Source organism: Solanum verrucosum, unplaced genomic scaffold (assembly GCF_900185275.1).
Source record: "Solanum verrucosum unplaced genomic scaffold, falcon-dt-bn FXZP01000196.1, whole genome shotgun sequence".
In the NCBI taxonomy this organism is placed as follows: Eukaryota; Viridiplantae; Streptophyta; class Magnoliopsida; order Solanales; family Solanaceae; genus Solanum; species Solanum verrucosum.
In genome coordinates, this window is record NW_026020420.1 from 4,140,024 (window position 1) to 4,165,572 (window position 25,549).

General features: G+C 35.4%; 1 protein-coding gene across 3 annotated transcripts; it reads right to left on the reverse strand.

Moving 5' to 3' along the window:
* Window positions 1-493: 493 nt before the first annotated feature.
* Window positions 494-21,942, reverse strand: LOC125806996 (E3 ubiquitin-protein ligase PRT6-like). 3 transcript variants are annotated; one of them, XM_049486746.1, is made up of 20 exons: window positions 21,701-21,934; window positions 20,883-20,984; window positions 18,694-19,809; window positions 14,942-16,143; window positions 14,652-14,792; window positions 12,736-12,979; window positions 11,920-12,627; window positions 9,023-9,223; window positions 8,226-8,887; window positions 7,830-7,881; window positions 7,142-7,745; window positions 6,790-6,998; window positions 6,161-6,696; window positions 5,933-6,037; window positions 5,799-5,865; window positions 5,615-5,692; window positions 3,568-3,636; window positions 2,381-2,484; window positions 2,165-2,294; window positions 494-757 (listed from the first exon to the last, which is right to left on the reverse strand). In XM_049486746.1, exons 1-18 carry the CDS (start codon window positions 21,758-21,760, stop codon window positions 2,410-2,412), a joined length of 6,231 nt encoding a protein of 2,076 aa, XP_049342703.1. In that variant the 5' UTR covers window positions 21,761-21,934; the 3' UTR covers window positions 494-757; window positions 2,165-2,294; window positions 2,381-2,409. The 3 variants fall into 3 exon arrangements, with proteins under 3 accessions (XP_049342703.1, XP_049342704.1, XP_049342705.1); XM_049486747.1 differs by having other exon boundaries at window positions 539-757; window positions 2,392-2,484; XM_049486748.1 differs by lacking the exon at window positions 20,883-20,984 and having other exon boundaries at window positions 543-757; window positions 21,701-21,942.
* Between the last annotated feature and the right edge of the window lie 3,607 nt (window positions 21,943-25,549).

Consider the following 25,549-nt stretch of genomic DNA (forward strand, 5'->3'; position numbering starts at 1 on the left):
TTTTGATTCGATTTTTGCACACCCCTACATTCAACTATGATAAATCTTTCTGTTCTAATTTTTAATTCTCTATTCGAGAGTAATCTTTATTTATCGAATTTGTTCCTAACCAACCATCATGCGCTATATCTTTCAGTTCTAAAATCTAATACTCTATTCGAGAGTTATCTCTTTGTTCCTAACCAACATTTATGTGTTATTGGATTAAATGATAAAAGAATTGTACTATATATTTATCATTCTTTTTTATCCTGGAAGACTAGCTCTTAACAAAATCCACTACTATTGAATCCTTTCTTGGCAAAACTAGTAGAAATGAATACCCTGTTAGTTAAATGATTTTTGAGTTTAAACGAACATCCAGAGAGAATTTATTTTTAGGAGCAATTTCACAATCGTGCAACCTCACTGATCAAAGAGCATAAATAATTTAAGAATTCCAGAAATTCGACGACAGATAAACTAGTTGGAACTGTGAGGACCAGTGCAAAAGTATTGTTGATTAGATCTCAATTTACATCTTCAGAGTAAACTGTGTTTTTGTGTGTCATATGCCTGCTTAGACTATAATTTACACCTCTAAGGAGACAAATTTGATGGATCAAAACTACATTAAAACACACTTTATTCACAATGTCTGTACAGTAAGAGCGAAAAAACAGCCGCTCCACCACCAAAGTAACTTTCATGGAATCCGAAACGCCCCATTCTGGTAAAAGCAAATCCTTCTCTGCCACAGACGTCAATGCCTACTTATCTGCCAGAGATGTTTTATACTTTAGTAAAACCTATTCAAAAAGATTCTATAAACTAGGACATCTAAACCATCAAGGAAATTGCTGTTTTTTTCCTTTTCCTTCTGAAAAAAAGGAGATGGGAGAACAAAGACAGGAAAAACTAATGAGAGGACGGATCAGGTGCCTGCGAGATGCAGAAAAGAGAACAATCAAAGGGAGCCAATGGCAATAAGAACCTTTTCATCAGCAACATTTTTAGCAGAAAATATGACTGGAAAGTGCATAAGAGAACATTTTTATCTCCAAAATCAATTCAACTGATTCTAGCTGTCTTGTTTTAGTAACTAACATAACAGAACTTCAGGCTAGAATTCTTTTGACTTAGCTGGGGGGTAGTTTGGGGGAGTGGAAAGAAATAAAATACCTCATGTGATTCAAATGTTTACCATCACTTTAGAAAGGGAAGTAGGACATGCAGAGGGGCTGATGCAGTGTAGTCCAGTCATTTATCAGATTCCACAGGTCAATTCTTTGGATTACTAAAGATCCTACTATGAATTGCAATTTATTTATTTTTGAGAAAGGTAACTTGAATATGAATTGCAAATTTAAAGATCTAAAAAGTCTCCCTCCCACCATGCGGAACAGTACAAACAAAGCAGGGACAAAGCTATTTGTATAGATTTTAATGTATCTTTTGGTCATCATTTGAAAGCCTCAAAAGGATATACATTCAGTTCTTTCATCAACCATAAACTATTCTTCAAATCAATTGATCTAACATTTTACCCGGCAAAGATGATACTTTTGAGAATTCCTAGAGTAATCACTTATCCTTGAATTGACATACAAATTCTAACCAAACTAAACCACAAAAAAAAGAAACTCCTGCCAAACACTATCTGACACAAGTACTCGCTAAAATCATGTACAACTTTAACCTAGCAGATGAGGATGCCGAATATCCCTGTATTCAGAACCGAGTTGGTCTTTTACCTGACTTTTTCAAGAGAGCTGCCGGAAGTCCCTACTATGCAGAAAGTCCAAACACCAGACCCGTCCTTACCCAAGATTGCATTTTTTATTGTAAAATCTCATTGATCAATTTTGAGGTTCCACCTGGAATTTTGATGCCGAGTCTGGAGTTTAATTGTTGGAAACCATTTTTTAAAATCTTAGGCACTTCATTAACATGGTGTTAATGCACTCATCTTACGTTTTATCAGCAAGCTCAGACACTTCATTAACATAGTGATAACTGATAACAGAAATATCAGGAAAAGTAAATTGAAGTTGAATTAAACAAAGGAATTTAAGAAACATTAATCACGAACAATCATACAAAGGAACTGTCCGGAAAACCCTGCCGCACTACATCTAAAGCAAAAAAAAATTATCAGAATAAAACAAAGAAATTACAGACTAACCTTAATAATCTGTACATTTAATAGTAGCAGATTGCAGAACATTGAACATGCTGTGTCTGAGTCAAAACTCGGGACTGGACAGTTGATAACTTTTTTATCATCTTAGACGAATTCCATGGGCCTAGTTAACCTGCATGGGTCCAAATAAGGTAAAAAGATAAACTACATGTCAGTACGTGAAGACATATATAGAGAATCTGGCGATCTTGAACTAACCTTTACCAAACCTTATGAAAAAAGTTGAGCTAAAGCATCAAAAAGTTGCCGATATTCGTTTGATGAAGCACCTTTGGACTCCGATCTAGTCCATGAGAAGCCACCTACAATGTCCATTCAAACAAATCAACAAATTGCTACAACTAGAGCTACGTAATAAAGATAATTGTGAACCATTGTTTCTCAGATTACAACGCCTTATTTAAAGCAATAGTTATGCTCGTTCAGATTTCAGAAGACAGGAACAAAACTTCCTTGTTATTATAAAGATAATCAAGATAGCAACTAACATCAAAGAAGAAGACAATTGATACCGTGAAGGGGAATAAGAAAAGTAAAAGCTATAAGAAGACAGCATAGTGCAGGACATGCAACATGCAATTACAATAAGCTTAGCTTAGGTACGTTTGAGAGTAAGGAACCATGAACTTTGCAAAAGGGAAAAAATGGCTCGTACCTGCTCAATTTTCAGTAAATGATACTCCCACCATCCCAACTTATGTGATAGTGTTCGACTGTGCATGGAGTTTAAGAAAAAAACTTTTGAAACTTGTGGTGTAGAACATGTCACGGATTATTTTGTTTGGAAAAAACTGGTAATGTAGCATGTCACAGATAGCTATGTGGCTATGAATCATATCATTAAGAGTAAAATGAAAGTTTCAAATTAAATTGTTTCTATAAATTATTTCACTAATGGTAAAATGGAAAGGTTCAAAAAATTGTTTCTAAATACAGAAAAGTGTCATTCTTACTAGAACAAATGACAAAAGGAAAGAGTTTCACATAAAATGGGACCGAAGGGATACATAGACATATAACATATATATTGGTGAAAGAGCCTTTAACCGTCTAAGCAAAGGAGGTACCATAAGCAGTGGCTCACTGGTTGCACTCTTTAAGACATTTCAAAGCTCAAAGATGCACATGGAGTATATAATTAACCCTAGATTGTTAAGCCATACTACTTTTTTCAATGCCTTTAACAGCTTTTTTCCATTTAACCCAAGACAATCAGAGAAAGAAGAATCTCTACTTTTCTATTCCTCCAGAGATCATTAGCATTTCTTTTTACCTCCTTCTCTTGTTTTTACCTCCAAGGACATTAATCATACCACCTAACAAATAGCTCAATAAGAGAAACTCAGTCACAGCAGCAGCAAATTATGCAAAGTTCTTTTCTATACCATATGAGTTAAGGCTGCATAGCGTTCCTCATTTAGGTACAATGGCTTCCCACGATTCATTCCGGAATCCTGCATGTATAAAGAGAGTTTTATGATCCAAATGGATAACCAAAGACCATAGCACTGTGCATGTATGTCTACCCACACCAGTCTCGACAAGGATTAAAAATTAATTTGACCCACAAAAAGAAGGAAATACAAAACAGAAGCAAAGTAACCACTATCCATCAGATCCTAAGAAACATTTTTAAACAGATTAAGTTGGACTGTCACAAATTGGAAACTCTAAAGACATTCCTAAAACAAACTTGACCCGGGCCAATTTTCTTTTTAACTCAAAATATAAAACTAAATAAATAAGTAATCAAAATAAAAATGTTGAGGACGATTTGTGGGTATAAAGAACCTTAGCTAGCAACATTTCTCAAATAAAAGGTACCTATTTTAGTTGTTTCAGATTTTGAGCTTGGGGGTTCGAAATAGCCAGCAAACTTCATAATAGAAACTAAACTTCTACGTTGAGCTATTTTGAAAAGCAACGTTTCTTATATAAAAGCACCTATTGTAATTGTTTCACATTTTGACTTCTACGTTGTGCTATTTTGAAAAGCAACGTCTCTTATATAAAAGCACCTATTGTAATTGTTTCACATTTTGAGCTCGGGGGCTCAAAATAGCCGGCAAACTTCAAAATAGAAACTAAACTTCAATGTTGTGCTAGGAAGTATAAACTCTTTTAAAAATAACATAATTATATATTTTTTCACTATACAATTTACGTGTAAATATTATTTGACTGTTAAAATGCTTCTCGTGGTAGTGCCAGAAATGTGAGTGGAACAGAAATAATGATATAAAAGTATGTGACAAACAAGTAAACTACAGTTAGCTCTGTGAGAAAAATACTAAGGGGTAGAATGAACCATTGAAACCCCAAACACCTTTCTTGACAAATAAAACCTTGCAGAACTGATTATCAAGGTAGCAAGATGGCCATTAGGTGGCTTTCAAAACAATTAAGGATTTAGCTATAATTCAAAAATAAATACATGACCCCACAATTCAACTTCCAAAATTGAAGTCCAAAACAAACTGGACTTGCCTGATTGCCTGCCCACTTTATAGCAAATTTCAAATTAGAAGCAATTAAAAGAACATCCATATCCGACCGACCATTAGGTCCAATTAGGGCTTCAAAAATCACCGAATTCAAGGATTCCCAATTAGAACCTTTTACATATCAAGTTTACAAAGAATTTCACATTTCAATTTTTTGTTGTTTTTTTCCTAGAATTTTTGGGAACTAGTTTGGAGTGGTTAGAGAGTATACGACCATCTTCTTGTAAAAAAAATCACTTTTCTCATTCTTCACGACACATATACCTAAGTTCTAGCATCGCACCAAAAAAGAAAAGATGGAAGAAAATATAAAAGAAATAGCACAATAATTGTTGCTCCACAGCTTTGGGCTTTGGATGAAATTTGAAAACAAGATATGGCTGGCTACCTACACATAAAGCAAAGTCTGCTCTTCTGCTCTAAGATGGATCCCCCATCCAAAACAAAAGTTGATATATTCATTGGTGACACACAGAGAGAAATAACAAAAGAAGATGGATGTTGGGTTGCATTTTAGGGTTGTGGGTTGGAGAGGAAGTAGAATGCCAAGAGGGAGGGCAGAGGGGTTGGCATTGCCGAAGATAGAAGAGAAAGGAGATGATGAGGGGAGACGTGTTATGGTCAATTATGAAAAATGATTTTGTCAGCAGATACCTACAAAGAGGTACCATTTATGACCAGTTCCAACTCTACTTTCAGTTTGTGGAGAAAAACAGGGAAAACAACTCCAGTGCCTAATTGAATTGACTCCAATTTGGAAGGACGTTCTTGAGACTCTCAGTGATCTCTCCTTAGGTGAAACAATCTATTTTTCCCCTTCTCCATATTCTTAGAAAATTAAGAACAAAATTGTTGTCAACCAAACACAAATCTTCTGCAATCAAAACCCCTTTCATACCATGCAAAGATAGCTAAACCACTGACTTACCTCTTCACCAAATGCGTCTAAGTATGGGGAAGGCCACGATGCCTGACGAGCAGATCTTTGAAGTAACACTGTGGTTTTCTGTAGTGAAAGGATAAGTAAAAGTCATTCTACTTGTCCTAAAAGACGGTATTGCATCAAAAAGATCAAGACAAAAATACAAGAGCAAAAATGAAATACCACTTACTTTGATTAATAAGAACACCCCAGTACCCGCTCCACATGCCATTGCATGTGTTTGGCACCCACTTTCCCTGTCGAAATCAAATATGTCAGACATAATTAAGAGGACTATCAGAAGAATAAAAGATGCACTTGAACCTGCAGCATGGCTTCCAATTTGGAGAGCACAGTCTACCACACAACAAGCACAATGCAGGCTCCTCCAAAACAACTCCACAGTCTGGACAATGTTGTTTAATATACCTTAAAGTAGCACCAACGTATCCAAAACATTCAACGGTTATACAAAGATAGTAGACAAATTGGATACTATTACAAATATAGTAGACAAGTCAAATACAATACTTATGCATGTAAATAACCAACCTCTGTAGGAGGTCCTGGTAAAGATGAGGCAAAAGCATCAGTTTAAATGGGACTGCAGGGGTAGAATACATAATACCATTCAACGTGCGAGCTTCAAACTGCTTGGAGAAATGACGCAGCCATCTTGGAACCACAAAACGTACTATTTCATCACTAATAACATCATCAAGTGGGGGAATCTTAAATAACTTTTCCAACTTTCCAATCTCATTGAACTCAACTGGTATGTTTCCCCCACATTCCATTGTTTCACCCATTGAATATGGTAATCCATCTAATATGTTACTGCCGCCACTAAATGGTACTGATACAGAAGAACGAACCAATTTCCACAACAATGCGCACCTTCTTAAATAAGGAAAACTTAGGCTACGGATTGCATCTTTGACATCATGCGTTTCAATATGATTAGAATCAAAATATATGTAAGCCACTCCATTTTCCTCGATTATTCTATAGATGTCTGTAACTAGAGAATCACTACATCCTGACATAGACAAACTACTTTGTCGCTTTCTGCTATAGGTAATTACAATCTGAAAAGAAAAAACAATGACTTAGCACCTTCAAGAAAAAACACACTAATTAGTAGTAGAGACAACAATTGAACAAAGAAAATATGTGGTAACCTGAGTAATAGTGACAACATAGAAAAGATGAACAAGACACAGGAATGATTTCTCGCACGACAAAAATTGGCACGGGAGGCAATATAAAACCCACATTAATGATGAAAAAGCATCATGTGCAAGAACTGGATCAGAGGATCGTTTCCAGAACTGAATATCAGGGTACTGTAATTCCGTCTCAGAAAATTCCAAGATGTCTTGCATATTACCTGCAAAGCACACCAACAATCAGAAACTGCTTCTACATTCCCCTGACATCGATTACCACTATATCCATGTTTCCAGAATCTAAGTTTTATCCTTAACAAAATAATTGAAGCACAAAAAGCAACTAATGGAGCAGGAACCGTACCTCCAACAATAGGACTATCTGGACACTCATCTGCAGAAATGTCTGAGCATATAGACTTCACAAACAGCTGAATTCCTCTTAACCTCAACAGGACAGTAAGTGAGTCCTTTGTCCGTGTGCTTTGTACAATGCTTAGTAACAAGGCAAATATAAAACAGTTTGTAGATTTGAGTTCTTTGTACAGAGCACCAAGGCTGTAGTTTGGAGCTAAAGAAGTATTCCCAGATCGAGCAGCAATTTCTGTCGATATAAGGGAGTACTTGAGTGTGTCGAACAAAATCAGAGAGTGACTAAGCCTACCAGATTCTGAAATCTTATCCTTGTCCGGAAAATACATTTCACATAATACCCGAACCACATAATCAAGATTTACTCTCATCTGCCCGAATTGCTGAAGTGGAAGACTCTGTAAAATCTCTCTACTTCCAGCAACATCAGCTGCACTTTGCAGGAGAAATAAAGCTTCTTGAAAACGAAGCGTTGAAAGGCTAACAGCATCTGATGGACCAGTTGAAAGAGACGGTGTTGACCTTTTAGTTTCGGGAGGTAATGCTGGCAGAACTGAGTTAGCAAGTCCACGGCATACAGGACAGAGGAACTCCCCCTGAAAAACAGCAAAAATGACAAAATAATTTAGTATCAACTCCATCAGAGAGCAGAGAGTAAGACTAGAATGGAGGTTTTTTACCTGATCCGGATCTACAATATGACCCCCTTCGAAAACAATTTGTCTGGTATATCTGCATAAAAGATATGAGACAGTTACTGCCCTAAACTTGCAGAATTGGAGGGAAGGCTTACTATGGAACACAATAACACATCCAAATAGGAAGTTACAAGAAACCTATTTAAGTTTGAGAAGGAAATACTAGAATAAAGTAGTCTAAAATGCATGGTCAGTAAAAGGAAACAACCCTATTACAAAGAAAAGAGAATTCCGCCAAATCAGAAAAATTGATATTGGCTTAAGACATTCACTTCAGTGGTCAAACAAGACGGTCTCAGAAGTACAAAAACAAAAGGAATGGATTAAAACCAAAGCTTTCAAGGCAACGCACCCTCTTTTGAGTTAAGAAATTAATACCTTTCCTTTAGTGAAGATAAATAGCGGTCAAGACATCCCTGATGCACAGCATGCCCACAGGATGAAAGATATATTCCATCACAATCTGATGGACCAAATCCCTTGTATGTTGGAAGCAGCATACTTGACTCCAATTGTGCCTTGCGGCTATTCGTTGATGCAGAAGGACTACATTCTCTTGAAAGAGCAGAAATGTATCTTCCAAGCAGAAGTGACTCAGCACTCCCATTATCACCCAAAGCTGAAAGTTTCCTATCATTTTTTAAAAGATCCCAGTTCCGTGAATTAGCATCCATTTCTTCCCAAATCAACGAGTACATGTGTTCTTCTAGCATCTCAAAGGAAGAGGATGTCTTTTTCTTTACAGTGCTTGATGCGCAAGAGGGTTGAATGTTCTTCATTGAGGGGAATTTTTCCTTGATATATTCCAGAAATGCTTCCACTTCCTTAGGTTGTCCTTCTAAAGCAAACTCATTTACTTTATTTTGGATTAATTGCATTAACCAAGATGATGAAGTAATTTCTGAACTTCTTGAAAGATTGCTCCTTTCAGACGAAATATTTGGCACTTGTTTGGCACAAGACGTGGGCTCTTTCCCAGGGCGGCGAGTTTGTTCCCATGAAGGAGGACCTCTGTTGGTGCAACTGAGAAGCCTGGATTTCTTATTTCAGGAATCAAGATGAAATAAGTATTATTCCACTTATCAGGGGATAAATTAAAGTTCAATAATCAGATAAATCACCAGTCATATCCAAGCAGAAGAAATTGATAGCAACACATAAATAGAGCCACCTACCTGAAGAAGAACTAGGTGAGATACAGGACTTCTAGAATTTGGATCACGGCAAAGAGAGCAGATAACAGGAGTAGCCTCTTCAGATCTAGGTCTACCATCTGAATCGCACAAGTCTTTGCCATGTTTAGAATCATCTGCAGCAACATCTGTTGTGGAATCAATGCTTGCTAAAAACTTGGATTGTTGAACCCTCATCTTCTCCTGTAAATTAGACATGGAATACATTGAGAAAGTGACAGAGTCAAACAAGATTCTCCCTGTATTATCAACTGAAAACAGAAGGATTAAATTTTCTCTGGTTCTACTATGGTATGGCAACATAGCACAATGGAAAGTATACATTATAATGACAATGAAACAAGTAACATTCTAAATATATGATATGTTAAAACAAAACTTTCTAAATTTACGCTTCTAATTACAGAAGGAAAACCAGGCCAGCTTCAACTTTAGGGAGAAAACTACATTGCAGCACATCATTCTTTTTAGTGCCGAAGAGCTTTTGTATGAGGTCAAGATGCATTTGTACATGTTTGTCACCATATTTGGCATGTTGTAGGTTCAAACAGGAACCAACTATCTACCTTTATCTGGAACAATTATTTCTTCTTTTCTTATTGACAGCGGTGTTCGGCTAACATGTGCACCTTGACTATTCCATTAGGTACTGAGTAACTCTGCACACCATTGATGGAAGGAAATCGTTTAGCATTTTTGCCTCTGTTTGAACTTCAAAATGTGACCTCATGGTTCTCCAACTCCATGGACCACAAAGCCACACCATTGGGTGCTTATCCAGAACAATATTTTCCTCTGTGATATAATTTAATTCTGATTTCCAATTTCCACGTTAGACTTATGACTAGTAACTTGTTCAAGATATCACAGGGAAAGATATTGTTCTAGCATTACCTTAGCTGGTGGATAAAGCAGCAAGTCATAGACACAGTTATGCATTACACCTTTTCTAGGGAAACATGGAGGAGGTTATTTGCAATCATATTTTTTTAATAAATACAGTTGCCTGTTTGCAATAAAAGACTAATGTTTTGTGCAGTTTGGGTGAGTTTCTGTTAATTAAATTATGTGGTTGTGATAACACTAAAAAGGTAGAGTTTGATAGGTTCAGAATCCTCCTTCTCCCGTGTATATGCCTTGATGTATTGCAGGATAAAGTTATGTATCCTACTTCATGGGGAATGGAATAGGTGTCCAAGCCAGCTTGTGCACACGCTTAATTCCACGGGTTCCTGTTTGCTACCTTCCATTACTACAGGTACTAGATAACTCTGTCCACCAAAGCTTGGAAAGATGGGAAGAAATCACCAAGTAATTTTTTCCTCCACTAGGATTTGAACTTGAAACTTTCTAGATTTCTTGTAAGAAGATATAAGATGGAAAGGGCATCTGTGCATGTCACATTGTAATTAGGGGTCACTTCTACAGTTAAGTAGTGGAGTCCAATTTACTATGGGGGGTTCAACCTGAGACTGGCAGAATACTCTCAATGAACAAGTTACCAGTTTAAGAAAAAAAGAATATTCTCAATCTACATCCGAGAGATTGGTGAGAACATCTCCAATGTTTTCACCTAATCCCCAACCCCCACCCCCACCCATAGCTCAGTAAATACTTTAAGTAGGGATACTATTTCATCTAGAATAAGTTGTATTATTTTTCATTTGTCATTGTAATTTCATTTGTTGAGTCACAAATATTAATATAAGTATTCTGAGTTAAGAAAATGGATACCTTCATTAATCAGCTGCTGAATTTGTAGCTTATCATTTTACTTGAAAATTAATATGCCTATAGTCCAGGTAAGGCATAATGGAGTCAATAGACTCAAATTTAACTCCACCAGCCAAGAGTCATCAACGGGGAAGAATGTGATTTTACACAAGCAAGAGTATATTTATGTGATAGTAACAAACTAGAGGGGAGATCAATGTAGTTTACACTTTACCCTACTATTTTCACTCCAGTAACATCACTCTTCTCTGTCATATAAAGAATTTTATACTAAGCATGGTTTCATCCAATGCTGCTAGAAGAAGAAAAAAATGACTTTAAAAATGAACACAAGATTTTTTCTTAAACTGGAATTGTGCCAAAATTTTCTGCTAGATAAGACAAAATTGACTAGGCCTCCATTTATTTATTTATTTATTTATTTTCATGTGAATAATATGGACTCCACTTGTATAAGTAGATGGAGGACTTCCCACCTATGTTAACCCTTCTAATCATTTGTTGCTACATAAATTCTACTTATTTCCTTATTCTCTGTTCTTATCCAAAATAATGTTACCTTGACATTAGACCTCTGTTTTCCAAAAAAAAAAAAAAAAAAAGTCAGTCATCCTAGCATATATCCATGCACTCTTGAGTCTAAGCGCGGCAACTCCCACACACTTTTTCAGCATCTCTTCTGTCATATACATGTGGGGCTTCTAATCCATGAGGATTCCCAATCTGAGGTAGAGCATACTAAGTTTATGTTTCAACATTACATGCTTATAAATTTTACACATGGAGAATGCCAAAACCTGTCCGGATAAGGATAATTATTATTTTTATTTGGTACAGACCACCACCCCAAACCCTCTACCTAGAAATCCAACGGTTGCATGTTTCCCATTTTGTGCCTATGGTGACTCGAACCCCAAACCTTATGGTTGGATGCCGGTCTTTACCATTAGGCTATCCCTCCCTTGTTGTTTGCCAAATAAGGAATCTCCACTTCTCAAGGCATAAGATACATAGCTAACAGCCAAACACAACACAGCAGCAAAATGAACAACTTAATGTTAATTGTCTAGAGAGCAAAAAATAGATTATCCGTATTTAGCAAATTATTGAACAACAAATCATTAACTTCTCTTGGGTAATCTCACCAGCATAGCAGCTTGTCTCTCTCGAGCTTTAGCCTTATGCTTATCACTGTCTGAAAATGATCTGAAGCTATTCATATCACCACTTGGAAAGGATCGAGATAACTGATTGACCACATCTGGAGCAAGATCTTGCAGTTTTTTCATGCATTCAGGTTGTAGTTCAGCAAATTTCTTCAGAACACTTTCAACCAAAGATAAGAGGTTAAGCATTCCAGCCTCCACAAAGTAATTTTCTTTCTTGTGTTTCCTCATTAACAAAACGAGAAGAGATAGCAAGCTCTGATCACCAAATTTACCCACTGATATTTCTTCACAAGCTAGCGCTAAAATTGGAATAACATCACCATTATAGCAACTATGTTCACCAGATTCCCTCTGTGCATGACAAATATCCAATGCTAATGACAGCAAATGCAGTGCTCTTAACAGAACACCATCTGGAGCACGTGAAGCATTTGATGCATCAGAAAACACAGCATATGATACAACAGCACGGACAATTTGGAGGACTGTCCTACAGGTAGCTACTTCAGATATACGACCAAGTGGTGGATAAATCTTGCTCCATCCTGGAAGCTGAGTGGTCAATGCCGGTGCATTACAGAAACGCATATATCTCTCTTCGGCTACTTGCACATCCCTCGAATTCCAACGAGGATGGTACAGATCCAGTTCCTTCCAATAGGGCAACCGCAGTTTGTACATACCCTGTGATAGATAAGGAATTGGGAAATATCACAGGACAGAAAAATGATCAAATTGTTTTCCCTTGGAAATGTACAAGGATTAAGTATGAACCAAATATCAGAAATAAACCTGGTTCATGCCAGATGGATTTGAATAAATTGCTATTTTGTCCAAAACTTCTTGAAATTTATCAATCTTGGATAAGTCACGAGGAAGAGACTTCACCAGCTGACTATGAGTGGCATCACCAATTGATAGTCTATATACTAATTCTCTTTGCAAACATTCACTCGAGGTTAGCCCACAAAACCGTCGTTCTCTCAATATTTGAATAATAAGAGTAAGCATCTCTTGAACTAAAGCGGGTTCGTACCTAGAAAGAATGGTGAATTGTATTAGACAGAGCAAGTAGTAGATGCATGGGAAATGTACCTGCGAGGTTCCAAAGCATCACATATTATCAATACTAAACATATACAACAAGGTACACTGCCAATCAAAATATACAATGCAGATCTCATGTGAATCAGATCTTCTAAGTCTATCTAACCGTAAGCATATTAGCCAATTCATGCCCATGTCCAGCAATAGCTCAATGGAAAGACTATCAATCATCTCAAAGAAAGTATACAGTAGCAAGTAGCAACTAAAAAACCCTCTACGAACCCAAACCCCAGTTCTTTTCAGGGCAAACAAAACCCCTGCAGCAAACTATCTTCAAAGGAGTTCCTTTTTTTATTAGATCGTCAAAGCCATGTGAATGCTTAAGGATGATGCAACTCGTAGATGTTAAACACATCCCTAGATATATGATTTTTCCAAACATGTATAATGATCTCTACAGGCATGATTTAAAAACTTTTTGGAAAAGTACGCAGACTGTAAAGAGTCGAGTAGGTACAACTATAACATAGCATACAAGGTACATTATCATGTCCTGTTCCTTCATGTATTACATTTTTTTATATTAATATCAAGTAAAGGTTCAATGTCTACCTCCTCCCCCCACCCCACCACACACACACACACTTCAAAGGAGAATTTACTTATAACAAGTATGTCCTTACGGCCTAGCTATTGTCTAATCTTCTTTTTATCTTATTTGTTTAAGTTTCAGGATTGTGCAGATACCTCTGCCATGAAATAGGACACAGTTTAACATCTTTGGCTCCAGTGGAGCTATAGAACTTACAAATTTTAACAAGAGCAGTGGCACGACAACGACTTCTATCATTTCCTAGGTTATTTCCTGTTTGTTGTCGGAGAAGATTTTATTTAAGTACCAGTAAGAAAATATAAAAAATTCTGGAAAGAACAAATGTAACTAAGTAACGTGTGCATGTTCGAACTTGGGACTTCCATGTTGGAGGTCTCAAGTTTGAAACCCCTTGCCAGCGAAAGCAAGGGGTTTGCCTTCTGGGTCGAGCTCGTCGCACCAGGCTGGCCTAGTGCGGATTACCTCTCCTATGTGGTTTGCGAGCTATTGCATAGGAGCGGAGGTTTTACCCTGTGCGCTCCCAAAGGATAGCGGCTGCGGGTTTCCCTTGTCATCAAAAAAAAAAAAAAAACATGTGCATGTCCTATAATATTAATAGAAAAGGCATCAGAATAATGTATTCTAAAGAGAAAAACTTCATAAAAAATCTCAAATATATAAAATCATCGATATTTTTCACTACCTCTTTCTCAAAATGGAATTGCTGCATAAAAATGTCAGGAAAGATGTAATTTATCAAGGATTTCTTTCTACAAGGATTTAACCACTGTTTAATATAGGTGAACGTGTATATCAATTAACAAGACTAATTGACAAGGCCAGTACTAATCACAAAGATTACCGTTGCACAATTAAGTACAAATTATGGAACATGATTATTCTGACGATGATCAATCTAAGTGTCAAGAGCATCCCTTATGTAATGATGGTATACATACATCATCAAATTAAAGAAAATAGTGTTTTATACTTGATCCGTGGAAGCAATCACATAGTGGATGAAAATGGAAGTCGTTGATGAAAGTAAAAGGAAATGTGAATCACATACTCACTAGGACGTTCAAGATTGAACGATAGGTAATTTGATAGCTCAAAACGTTCTAAAATTCTACTGATATATAAATCAGCAGGGGCTAGTGCAGCACAGCATTGTAGCAGAAAGAGGTCAAGCTCCAGACCCTGCTCAGACCTGCATAAAATGTTTAGAAAGATATTGGCTTAGTACTATCCAAAGGAATATTAAAGATTAAATCTCATATATATTAGCATAACAAAGAAATGCACTATTGTTCATCATAGAGCCATGAATAAAGACTGCACATTTAACTGTATACATACCAGCGGACAGAGCGATACCACTCACAGGATAATATAGCAGCATCACCATTCCTACGCCACATTCCAGCATGAACCTGAGCACAAAACACCCTAATCCGAAGAGCATGTTCCATAATGAAGGCAGAAAAACCCTGTGGGTGGTAGCCTCCCAGAATGTGGCCAAAAAAATCATAATGGACAGAAGATGACAACTTAGCAGAACTAGCAACTGGTTGTGCACTCTCCCCATAGCATTTGCCAAGTGCCCTCTGTAAAACCATTGAAAGTAATCGATGCAACGGATTGTGAACAGATATATCCTGCAAACTAACTTTATATACTATATCAGGCCAATCAGACAAACTCAGCAACCGCAGAGCTTCTAATTCAGATGCATTATCTCCTTCCAGCATACTGTCATCAAGACCACCAAGACAAGCTGCTTCTTGGCCCGAACCCTGGCCAGAATCCAAGGTAGTCCGACCATTCAGGGAAGGATTAGAGTATTGTTTATTATAACCTTCAGCAGAAGTCAAGAGTCTAACGTCATTTGAAGGAGGACTCTGAGATTTAAACATTTCTCTGCCTCTTCTAAACTTTGAAAGTGTTTTTTTCAACATAGAGAAATTATTGCCAGGAGTAGAACTTGTTTTTGGACATAATATGTGAAGGAGAGCTCCCGAAGTGTTATCAACTATCAGCCAATTTTCAATGGCCCTCAGGCACTCGAATGTTAAGCATAAAACAGATGATGATATTGGAGAACTATCATATGTTACTTCAGGAACCCTGGATGCATGTTCTAATGGACTCCTCCCAGCCATACTGCATACAGAACTTTCCTGTGATAGCCTTCCAACTTTTGCATGTCTTTGGCTATCTTGGTCTTCAAAATCTTGTGCGTGTGTGTTGAAGAAAGTATCAGCAGCATCTTCTGTACTAATAGAGAAAGCACCACCCACCAAAAGAGAGTGAATATTTGCAATAGAATGACCCAAAACAAAAGGCAAATGCATATTCTCACTCTCTTCTTCTACATGAATGCCAGTTTCTCTTTTTTGTGGGTCCGTTCCTTGCACGAAAGCCAATAGTTTTATCCATGTTCTCAATATATCTCGTCGATCATGAGTTACATATCTAGGTACAACAGAATGACTCATGACAAATCGAATGTCTTCAACCACACGGAGAGTAGTTTCGTACAAATCTGACCATTTCATGACCTGAATAACCAAGCAAACCTTAGCAAACCAACGACTGGCAATTCATAAATATGATAATACCACTAACGATGAAAGTGTACTGACAAGACCATAAAAGTTAGGTAGAACGAGCAAAAAATCAAACAAAACCAGTTATGTCACCGCTGAATAGAACTATCAAATAAATTATTTTAAAATATTTAAAAAACTAGTTGTTCATTTGCAAAGAGCCCAAGGCCCTACAAAAACAAAATTCATATCAAATATTCATATATTTCGGATGTGCATACTTCTTTGATTGGCAGAAGTAAGCCCAAGAAAAGAAGCAAAGCTAAGCATCTGCAAGCATGCACATTTTCTCTCAAAGAAAACTATGTCACCTACATCAAGCATGCACCTTTTATTTTTTTTAAACTGGTAAGTTTACAAGCATGCACCTTTTTTCTTTCATTATTTCTGTTAAGTTGAAGTCATACACCAATCATCAATTAATTTCCAGATAAACTACATCAAGAGCAATGTATGCTCAGATGACCTGCTAGACATTGCCATCAACACATTTACTCTGTTACAGAGAAGAATAAGACCAAGAGGCGAGCACTTGAAAATTCCTCTTAGTCAATCAGTCATGCGTCTCTCCAAACAAAATATAAAAGCATATTCTATAGGCTAATAAAGAACATCAGAAACCCCAATGGTGAATAATCTGACAAAGGAGTGCTTCAGAAAACTCATTAAACAGTAAATCGTCAAACTAAACTTAGACTATACATAATTATTCACATGCAAACACATAGCACTAAAGAGCATTTGACCTTGGGGAATATATGATGACCCATTGAAAAAACTCCTAATTCACAAGAACTTGCAGTTGATATGTTAAATACTAGCTTGTATTGCTTTTATTGCCTGTACCATTGAAACAAATAAGAAATTTCACAGCCAAAAGTGTCACCAACAGTTGATAAAGTTAGAACGAAGACCACTTTGAATTCCAACATAGGCAAAAAAGCTACATGATTACTTCTATCTGCCTGATCTTTGGTAAGAAAGTCACTCTAAAGTTGATATTCCTCGTATTGATAACTACTTGATAAAAGTATATCAAAATAAAAGGCGGAACCCATCGGCAGCCCCATAAAGTTGGCGCCAACTTTCACTTAGACACCTCAAGTAAGGCCGCCCTGTTGTGTCATTTTGACTTTTTTTTACAATCAACTAAAATTTAAAGTGTAATACACTTGTGGATGACATGGCATGATGACTAATTAAAAAGGGACATGTGGCATTTAGGTGTAAAATAATAATTTGAAAATAAAGTATAAGAAAAAAAAACTAATTTTCAACAAAATTAAATAAATAAAAATTACCTATGGTCTACAGTCTACACTCTACACACACCTTGTTCTTCTTCCACTTTTTTTTTCCTTCTTGGTTTTCATAAGATCTTTAAAAAAAAATCTTTTTCTTTCTCTTGTGGTAGATTTGGTATGGTGGACTATTTTATCGATCGTGATTTTCCGGCGAGGTTCCGACAAAGATGATAGGATTTCACTTTTTTGTGTTTTGTTCTTTCAGGTGGATATAAAGTTTCCAAAAATTAGTGTGATACCAACAGATAGAGTTCAACGCATTTAACGAAAAGAAACTCTCTAGATAAAAAAGAATTTGTTTCGTAATTAACCGGCTTTGAGGACTAGTGGAAGTATGAGGTACGATGTAGAATAGTCGAGTTGTGCAGCTGATCCAAAGAAGGAAAAAAAGAGCAAAGCAAAGAAATTGCATTTGATCATTAGGTTAATTAATACATAGGAGATTAAAAACTAAACTTGGCAATCCAAGGTTATTCTGTTCAAATAAGATGAAAACAAATTCATGTGCAGGAATTAATGGCCTTCATTTCATGCACTTGTCTACATATTGCAGAAACTAAAACAATTTTATGTATTCAGATTCCAACTTATTAAAGGAAATTGAGCATTATGACTTCATTTCCAGCTTTTACATTTGCCGTAATTAATACCTTAATCTATCTGTGCATAGGAAAAGTCAGAGCAGTTATGTGGAGTTATGTGGAGATAGCAGAAGAAGTCTACACCAAATAGACAAAATCTTATAGAAGAATCATACATACATCTCCATCCAAGAACAAAGACCAGCCTATTTAGTAACATAAGCTAAAGGGCGGCCCGGTGCACTAAGATCCTCTTATCTGCGGGTCCAGCAAAAGACCGGACCATATTGGATCTATTGCGTGCAGCCTTGCATTGCATTTCTGCAGGAGGCTCTTTCCACAGCTTGTAGCATGACACTTTTGGTCAGACAACAGCAATTCTTACTATTGCACCGCGGTTCACCGTCTTAGTACATAAACTACAGAGGGAGATTTTAGACATGTCTAAACATAGAAGGAAAGAGGGTAAAAAAAACAAGCTATTACAATTTAACGAGTATATAAACATGTTTCTTATCAGGGGAAAAAAAGTATATAAACAAGCTTATATCAGAACTTCACATTTCGCACAATAATATAATGCTCCTTAGTTTAGTATAATTATCATACAACATTACCTGCAATTTACCATCTTCTCCAGCGCAAGACGCAAATATGTCCCCTAAACATCCTAACAGCATGGGTAGAAGATTCATTTCCTTCACAAGACGTGGGGTCAAAGTAGGCACAGTAAATATCTGCACTGAGAATGTTGATAGTAGTGGATATTTGTTGAAAACTGAATCATTACATTCCCTTGTTGCCTCATTCACAACAGTTGGATAATAGCTCAGAAATACTTTTGCAAATTCATATTTAAATTGAGGTTCACCCAACAATTTCAACAGCAATTCATGAATCTTCTTGACAATTTCTTCAGTGATCATGAACCTCTCTGCCCTCACAAGAATATCTAGTAACCCTGCTGAACAAGATACTCTCCTAGAGATAAAACTAAGCAAACTTTCACTATGCTTACAGAACTTCAATAGCATCTCCACCACTGCAGATGTTAACTCATCTGTAACCATTTTGAGCTCAGTAGCATGATCATTTCTTCTAGGATTTCTCCCAGAGATGCTATCTGGAAATAGAAGCCTTTTTCTCCAACAAGACAGTAATAAATCTAGTACAGGCCCCATTGAGTTTGCAAACTCTTCTGGAAGAGGTTGAATCTGCTCAGCTCCTTTGTGCTTGGAACAAAATCCTTCACGTTTCCACGCAGTAACATCTCCACAATCACAGCAACCACCACCTGTATAAATAATAGAGTAATCGTGGTCCTTATGGTTTCCATTCTGGAAACATGGAACACATATTGCACATGTTGGATCATGCTCACACGTACGGCAACGATATGCAATGTCATTGTTACCCCAAACAGCCCCACAAACACCACGCTCACCAGTGTCTTCCAGTTGCTCCAGAGCTCTACTTGGTTCACCGTCAAACATCAACCACTGTATCCAATCCATACTTTCTTGGAATAAATCTTTAACATTAACGCTTGAGCTGACCGTGGATCTTGGAGACTCCATTTGTTGTTCTGTAATAATCTCCATTGCCTCCTCATTAGTAGGCAAAAGTGCAGGGACCAACTCTGCTATTTGTGACTTATTATTCTTCACGTAAGCAACTAAACCAGGCTGTAGTTGTTCCAAATTCTCAGCAGGAACTCCAAGAATGTCAAGCCTCTGATAAGAAAACAAGGGATTACATGTCAAGATCCATTATTCCCCCTTCTTAAACCAAGAGCAAATAGGGAAGAGATACAAATATCAACAAGGATTGAAAGGGATTACATGTCAAGCATCTGACAAGAGGACAAGGGATTACATGACAAGTTCACTTGTCCTATTTATTGATATTCCTCCCACAGTACAAAAACTAGAAATGGAAGAATTTTACTATCAAAAATCAGGGTAATGCAAGATACCACATCCTTGTGGTGATTTTCATTTTAATCGCGACAATTAAAACATATAATAACTAGGGTTAACAAAATCACATCAACTAACGCTCCCCCACCCCAAACAAAGGGAATAAAGGAAAACGGAATTTTGGGATAGACAATCAAAGGGGCATTCTGCACAGTTCTATGAATGGGAAGAGGGCAAGCATAGTACTGAACCAAAAAAATCACGGAAGTCATAGGGAAGCATTTGCACTTGGTACCAACTTTGTACCAAGCTATTTTTCCTAAATATGTCATCCAATAAGAACTGCTATTGGAATGAAATGAGAATAGAACAGAAAAAATATAGAGGATTCATCCAGCCGAACCTAACTAGTTTGGGATTGCAGCGTAGTTGCTTGATTAATTGATATCATCTAACTAGAAGGCAGCACAGACTACGAGAGCAACAAGTACCATCGTAATAAAACATGTAGGCCATCATTTGCTTCTCTGGATCAATGAGTTTCTAATATATAAAGAGAAAAGGATAGGGGAGAAGGCTGCAAATCCTGTGATTATGTCTATGTTCCTTATCCTCAAAAGCACCGTGTCTAAGCAAAGGTGTTCTTCTTATTTGCCTCTGACCACTACTGACCTCATTACAAGTTGATCAATTTTATGAGCCCAAGAATTTTGAAACATTAAAAAGTCTGTCTAAGTATCACCATTTAAATGATATCTTAGATAGTGACAATGGAATCATGCAATTTTTGTTTTACCACCAAAATCTTTCTTCCATATCAATCATCAAATATTGGATATGCTTCACCCATTTTCACCTGCAGAACCTTTAATTGTCGTACCACTCACCATTATGAATACTCTACTCCAAATAGATGAGCGTCTGATTCTTTGTTCCAATAACATAAGCTTCTCCTCGTTAACCATCTTCCGTTGTAATAACTGGTGAAACTTCAAGACCAATGTAGAAGAAGTATTGAATGTTAAACAATTTTAAGTCTCCATATAACCTCAAAAGCATGCAGACTCTTCAAACATAGGAATAATCCCCACCATCACCATTACCACCCAAAAAAAAATAAAACTATTCTTTTTAGCTACCTAAAATCGTGCACTCCGTGTAGCCATCCTTCAACTTCCAAAGTACAAGACTACTGTAAATTCTCAATCATAAAATTAACAGTAAATCAGCTTCAGCCAAATAAGTTCCATTAGTTATGACCAATTACACAAATGTGATTACCCACTCACCCAACACCAATTCTTGAATCTTCCATTCAGGAACTTAAAACTAGGACATAACAAAAAAAAATTGATTCTAGCATAGATAGAGTCCTCTACGTAGATTAACGATATTGCAAAGTCCATTCCCTCTTCTTACAGATAAAATAAGCACGGTGCAGACTCTAAGTAACATAAAATCACATATACAAATGCCCAAAAAATTCACCTCTCCTTTTAACAGAAATGTACTGTTCTGCTAAACAATATTTCAATAATCACAAAGCCTCCATCCCATCCACACACACACAGAGACATCCAAAACCCAAAAAAAAAAACATTTTTAATTTGTTCAACATTAAAAGAAGCAATTTTTTTCAAAAAAAAAAAATGATCAAATGCTATACTTGCAAACTGATATAAACTATGAAGAAAAAATCGATTACCTGAAGAATACGCTCCATCGGAGTGAGCGTATCCGACTCCGGCGATGAGTCAGTTTCCATTTGTAACAGTGACCGAATCCAATCGGCGCAATTACAATTCCCAATTCCACCAATTTCTACTCAATTGTACTGTCAGTTTAAAGTTTGAATTTCGAAACCCTAGCTGAATTTGTAGAATTGAAGTTCATCAACCGCATATGTAAAATTGAAAATTCTAGAACGATCTGTAATACAGTAATACTCTTTTGTTGTTTTTTTTTTTTGTTTGGATAAAAGCCTAAATTGCTTTACTCGCTTTACTCGCTTTACTCTTGACTTTTTTAGCCTTTTGGAAGGCCAACAACTTTGCTACTTGTAACCATTTTCTACTAACATGAACAAATAAACAAACATAGTTTCGTTTGATCATAAATTTTAATTCCAAAATTTAGATTTAAAAAATAAAGTTTTTGAAGTTGAGATTTTTAAATTGAAGTTATGTTTGGAAATTATTTTATTTAACATAAAAAAAATTAACGTTTTATGAATGAAAGTCTCAAAAATTAAAATCAATTTTTAAAATTTAAATTATTTTTTAAGGCATATTGTCAAATCTGATCTAAAAGTGATAGTCAAGTGTTGGCTTAATTGTGAATATGTGCGATATATTACTAATGAAAGGTCGTTTGATAGAGTGTGTTGCGATTGATTTTAATTTATTATTTTATTTTTAATAGCGATTCTAACTTTAATTGTGTTTGTGTAATGTCTTCGATCGCAAAAAAATTTAACCGTCATTGAGAAATGTGAAAATGCACCGTGCATGTAGTTACTAATACATCAATAAGCTCTCTAAATCTTGCGCGGAACACTTTATATTCAAGCGAGTTAATATGACATAGTGTCGAAAATGAATTTAAAATTTAAAATTTATAAAATTCTATATCAACCATAAGTAAATATTATAACAATAATAAGGTGTTCACATATAATTTTTAATAAGCTTTTAGTAAAAATATAGAAGTTATACAAAAATTATTGAATCTATATATATATGAACCCGTAAGAAATGTATTAATTTCGCTCCTCAACTATACATGAATATATGTCCATATACATCCGATATTATCTAGAGATCATACGTCTACCATAAGGTTTCAAGACACTTCTTTTTTTTCCTATTATTAATAAATAAAGAAAAACACTATTTGTCATTTAAAATAAAAAATATTATTTTAGTTTTTTTGTTGTGGAGAAGAAATATTCTATTCATAGTATCTGGCTGTGTTTTTTTTTAATTTGATGTCCGATATTTTTATTGAGGTCCAATTATTTTGAATTCACTTTGTATAAGATCTTATTTGAAGGAAAACATTCTCGATAAAAAAAGTTATATTCAAAACTGAAACTTGATACCTTTAATTAAGGAAGGTTAGCTGCATTATTATATGGTCAGTGTAGTTGTCAAAAACCTATCGCTGTTTTGCTTTATGTGCCATCTATTTATTAGGTTACCAATAGACAATTAAATTGGTTGGTCTATTTTTGTCTCAAAAATAATGAGATCGTTTGAAAGGAGGAATTAGGAAAAATAATTTCAACATCAAGCTTTATATTAAATAATATAATACCGTATTTAGTTGAAAGGTCTAGAAAATATTTTTTATACAATATACATGTATTACACCAATAAAAAGATTAAATATAAGGATATGTCCTTTAAGTAATAAATATCCTTAAATAATATTTCTTGTATTATTATTCATTGCATAGCAATTACATATACATAACAATTTATTCGTTATTAATCAACACATGAGTTTTTAAATATGCATTATAAGCTACTCATAACTATTATATGAGCCGAATGGTGAAATGTTTGTATTAATTTAAGGTCTAACCCATCGATAGTCATTTAAAGTTGACATCAATTTTCACTTGAACATCTCAAGTAGGCCTTATTCATTTTGAACCCCTTAAGTAGAGAACGTTGTGTCATATTGACACTTTCAATAAAGAAGAAAAAGGGGAAAAAAAATCTACCAACACCTTTCTTTTTCTCCTCCACCATTTTCATCTTTCACCATTTCCATATCTCCTCCTCCTCTAACCACTATTACCTTGATGCCTTCTTCTTCAAATTTGAAGATTATCATTACGACCATCTCTTTCTTCAAATCTACCTATTATAACCAATTTGGGTCATAAGCAAATACCCACAATCCGACTATCATATTATTACCATCTCTTCAATCCTTCAAATTCGTCCTCTCTTTTTTTTCAATCACCTTCACCATTGAAACTGCTCGTTTTGAAAGTTTCAAAGTACCCAAAAAAAATTATCCATGATAAAATTAGATCTATTTATGAATTTACTTGAAATGGGTTCTTTAAAATAGAAAAAGTTAAAAGCTTTGAGAAATAGAAAATTAGTATTTCAAAAATTGAATCTGAAAAAAGTAACTTAAATAGAGAGAGATGAAAATAGACCAACGAACATTTGAAGGATTCGGCGAACTTTCCAACAATGGAACTATGGAAAAAATTAGATGGAGAAATTTGATATCATGAAGAAGATATATGCTCTAGACATATTTTGGTCCTTTCTTAAATTTCCACATCAAGAAATGACAAAGAGAGGAGAAAGTTGACTATACAATGGTGGCAAGGTGGTGGTATATGGTGGAGGAAGAGAAGGAAGAAGAAATAAAAAAATCATAAAAACTATGCTTTTCACGCGCTCAAAGTAAGTGTAGCACACATAATATGTCAACTTAACAAAAAATGTCAAAATGACATGATAGGACCCTACTTAAAATATCTAAAATGAACATCGTCCAATTAAGATGTCTATATGAAACTTGATGCCAATTTTAGGGGGCCACCGATGAGTTTGCGTATTTTTTTTTAACATAATATTTTTGGTACAAAACAAATTCTTCAATGAGTATTTGAACTAAAAATTGTTTTTGCTGCAAAACAAAAATTTCCAATAATAACTCATCTTCAATATATATAAGGTTAGTGAGAACACAAATTAAGATAGAAAATTAATAGGTGTAACAGAGCATCATATCGCTTATTAGTAGTCATAGGATCACTCATCCGGTTTTTAATTGTTGCTTCTTGTATTTTATTTATCGTATTATTTTGTTGTATTGTACATAATTCTTTGTCATACTTTTAATAATATTTTGTTATAACTCCTTCAAAGTTGATATTTATTCTTCCACCACATTGTTTTGAACTACTCTCTATGTCTCAATTTATGCGATATTTTTTGTTTTTCGAGAGTCAAACAATTTAAGTTTTATCAGAAATTTGCGCATGAAATCTTTTTGAAATGAAATTTATATATTTGTTAACTATGTAAAAAGAGTATAAGTCACAATAATTGATAATTCAAAATATTTAAAAGATCTATGAAAAATTTATGGTCAAAGACAGACGTATTTGAATCTAGAAATCAAAAAAGTGTCACATAAAATGAAACGAAGGAAATATCTTTTTCCTGGAGTAATGAATCTATCAGATATAATTTGTTTACCTTAAGATTTGTATACACTCTGTTCTTCAGATCTCATTATGTGTGATGTTGTTGTTATACAAGTAACTGTAACTATAGTACTCCATTAACTAACTTATTATAATATGTTAATTTATATTGATGATATAGTATTATTTTTTCATGATTAGAACATACTTAAATTCATAACTTGAATGATTACCAGACATAAAGAGCACATTTGTTTATAGAAACTATGGAACCAAGCAAGGGCATTTGCTTTGAAGGCCTTAAACTATATTAATTAAAGCCATAATCATTTCCTAAATATGCCTTGCTTAATTAGCGAGAATCTAGCAACACAG

Coding starts and splice junctions, on each gene's coding strand:
- LOC125806996 (XM_049486746.1), bottom strand. CDS start 21,760: ATGGAAACTGACTCATCGCCGGAGTCGGATACGCTCACTCCGATGGAG. Junction 20,985..21,700: donor CGATGGAGCGTATTCTTCAG/GTAATCGATTTT, acceptor TTGGTCTTGAAG/TTTCACCAGTTATTACAACG. Junction 12,980..14,651: donor AATCTTGAACGTCCTAGTGA/GTATGTGATTCA, acceptor CATTCTTTCTAG/GTACGAACCCGCTTTAGTTC.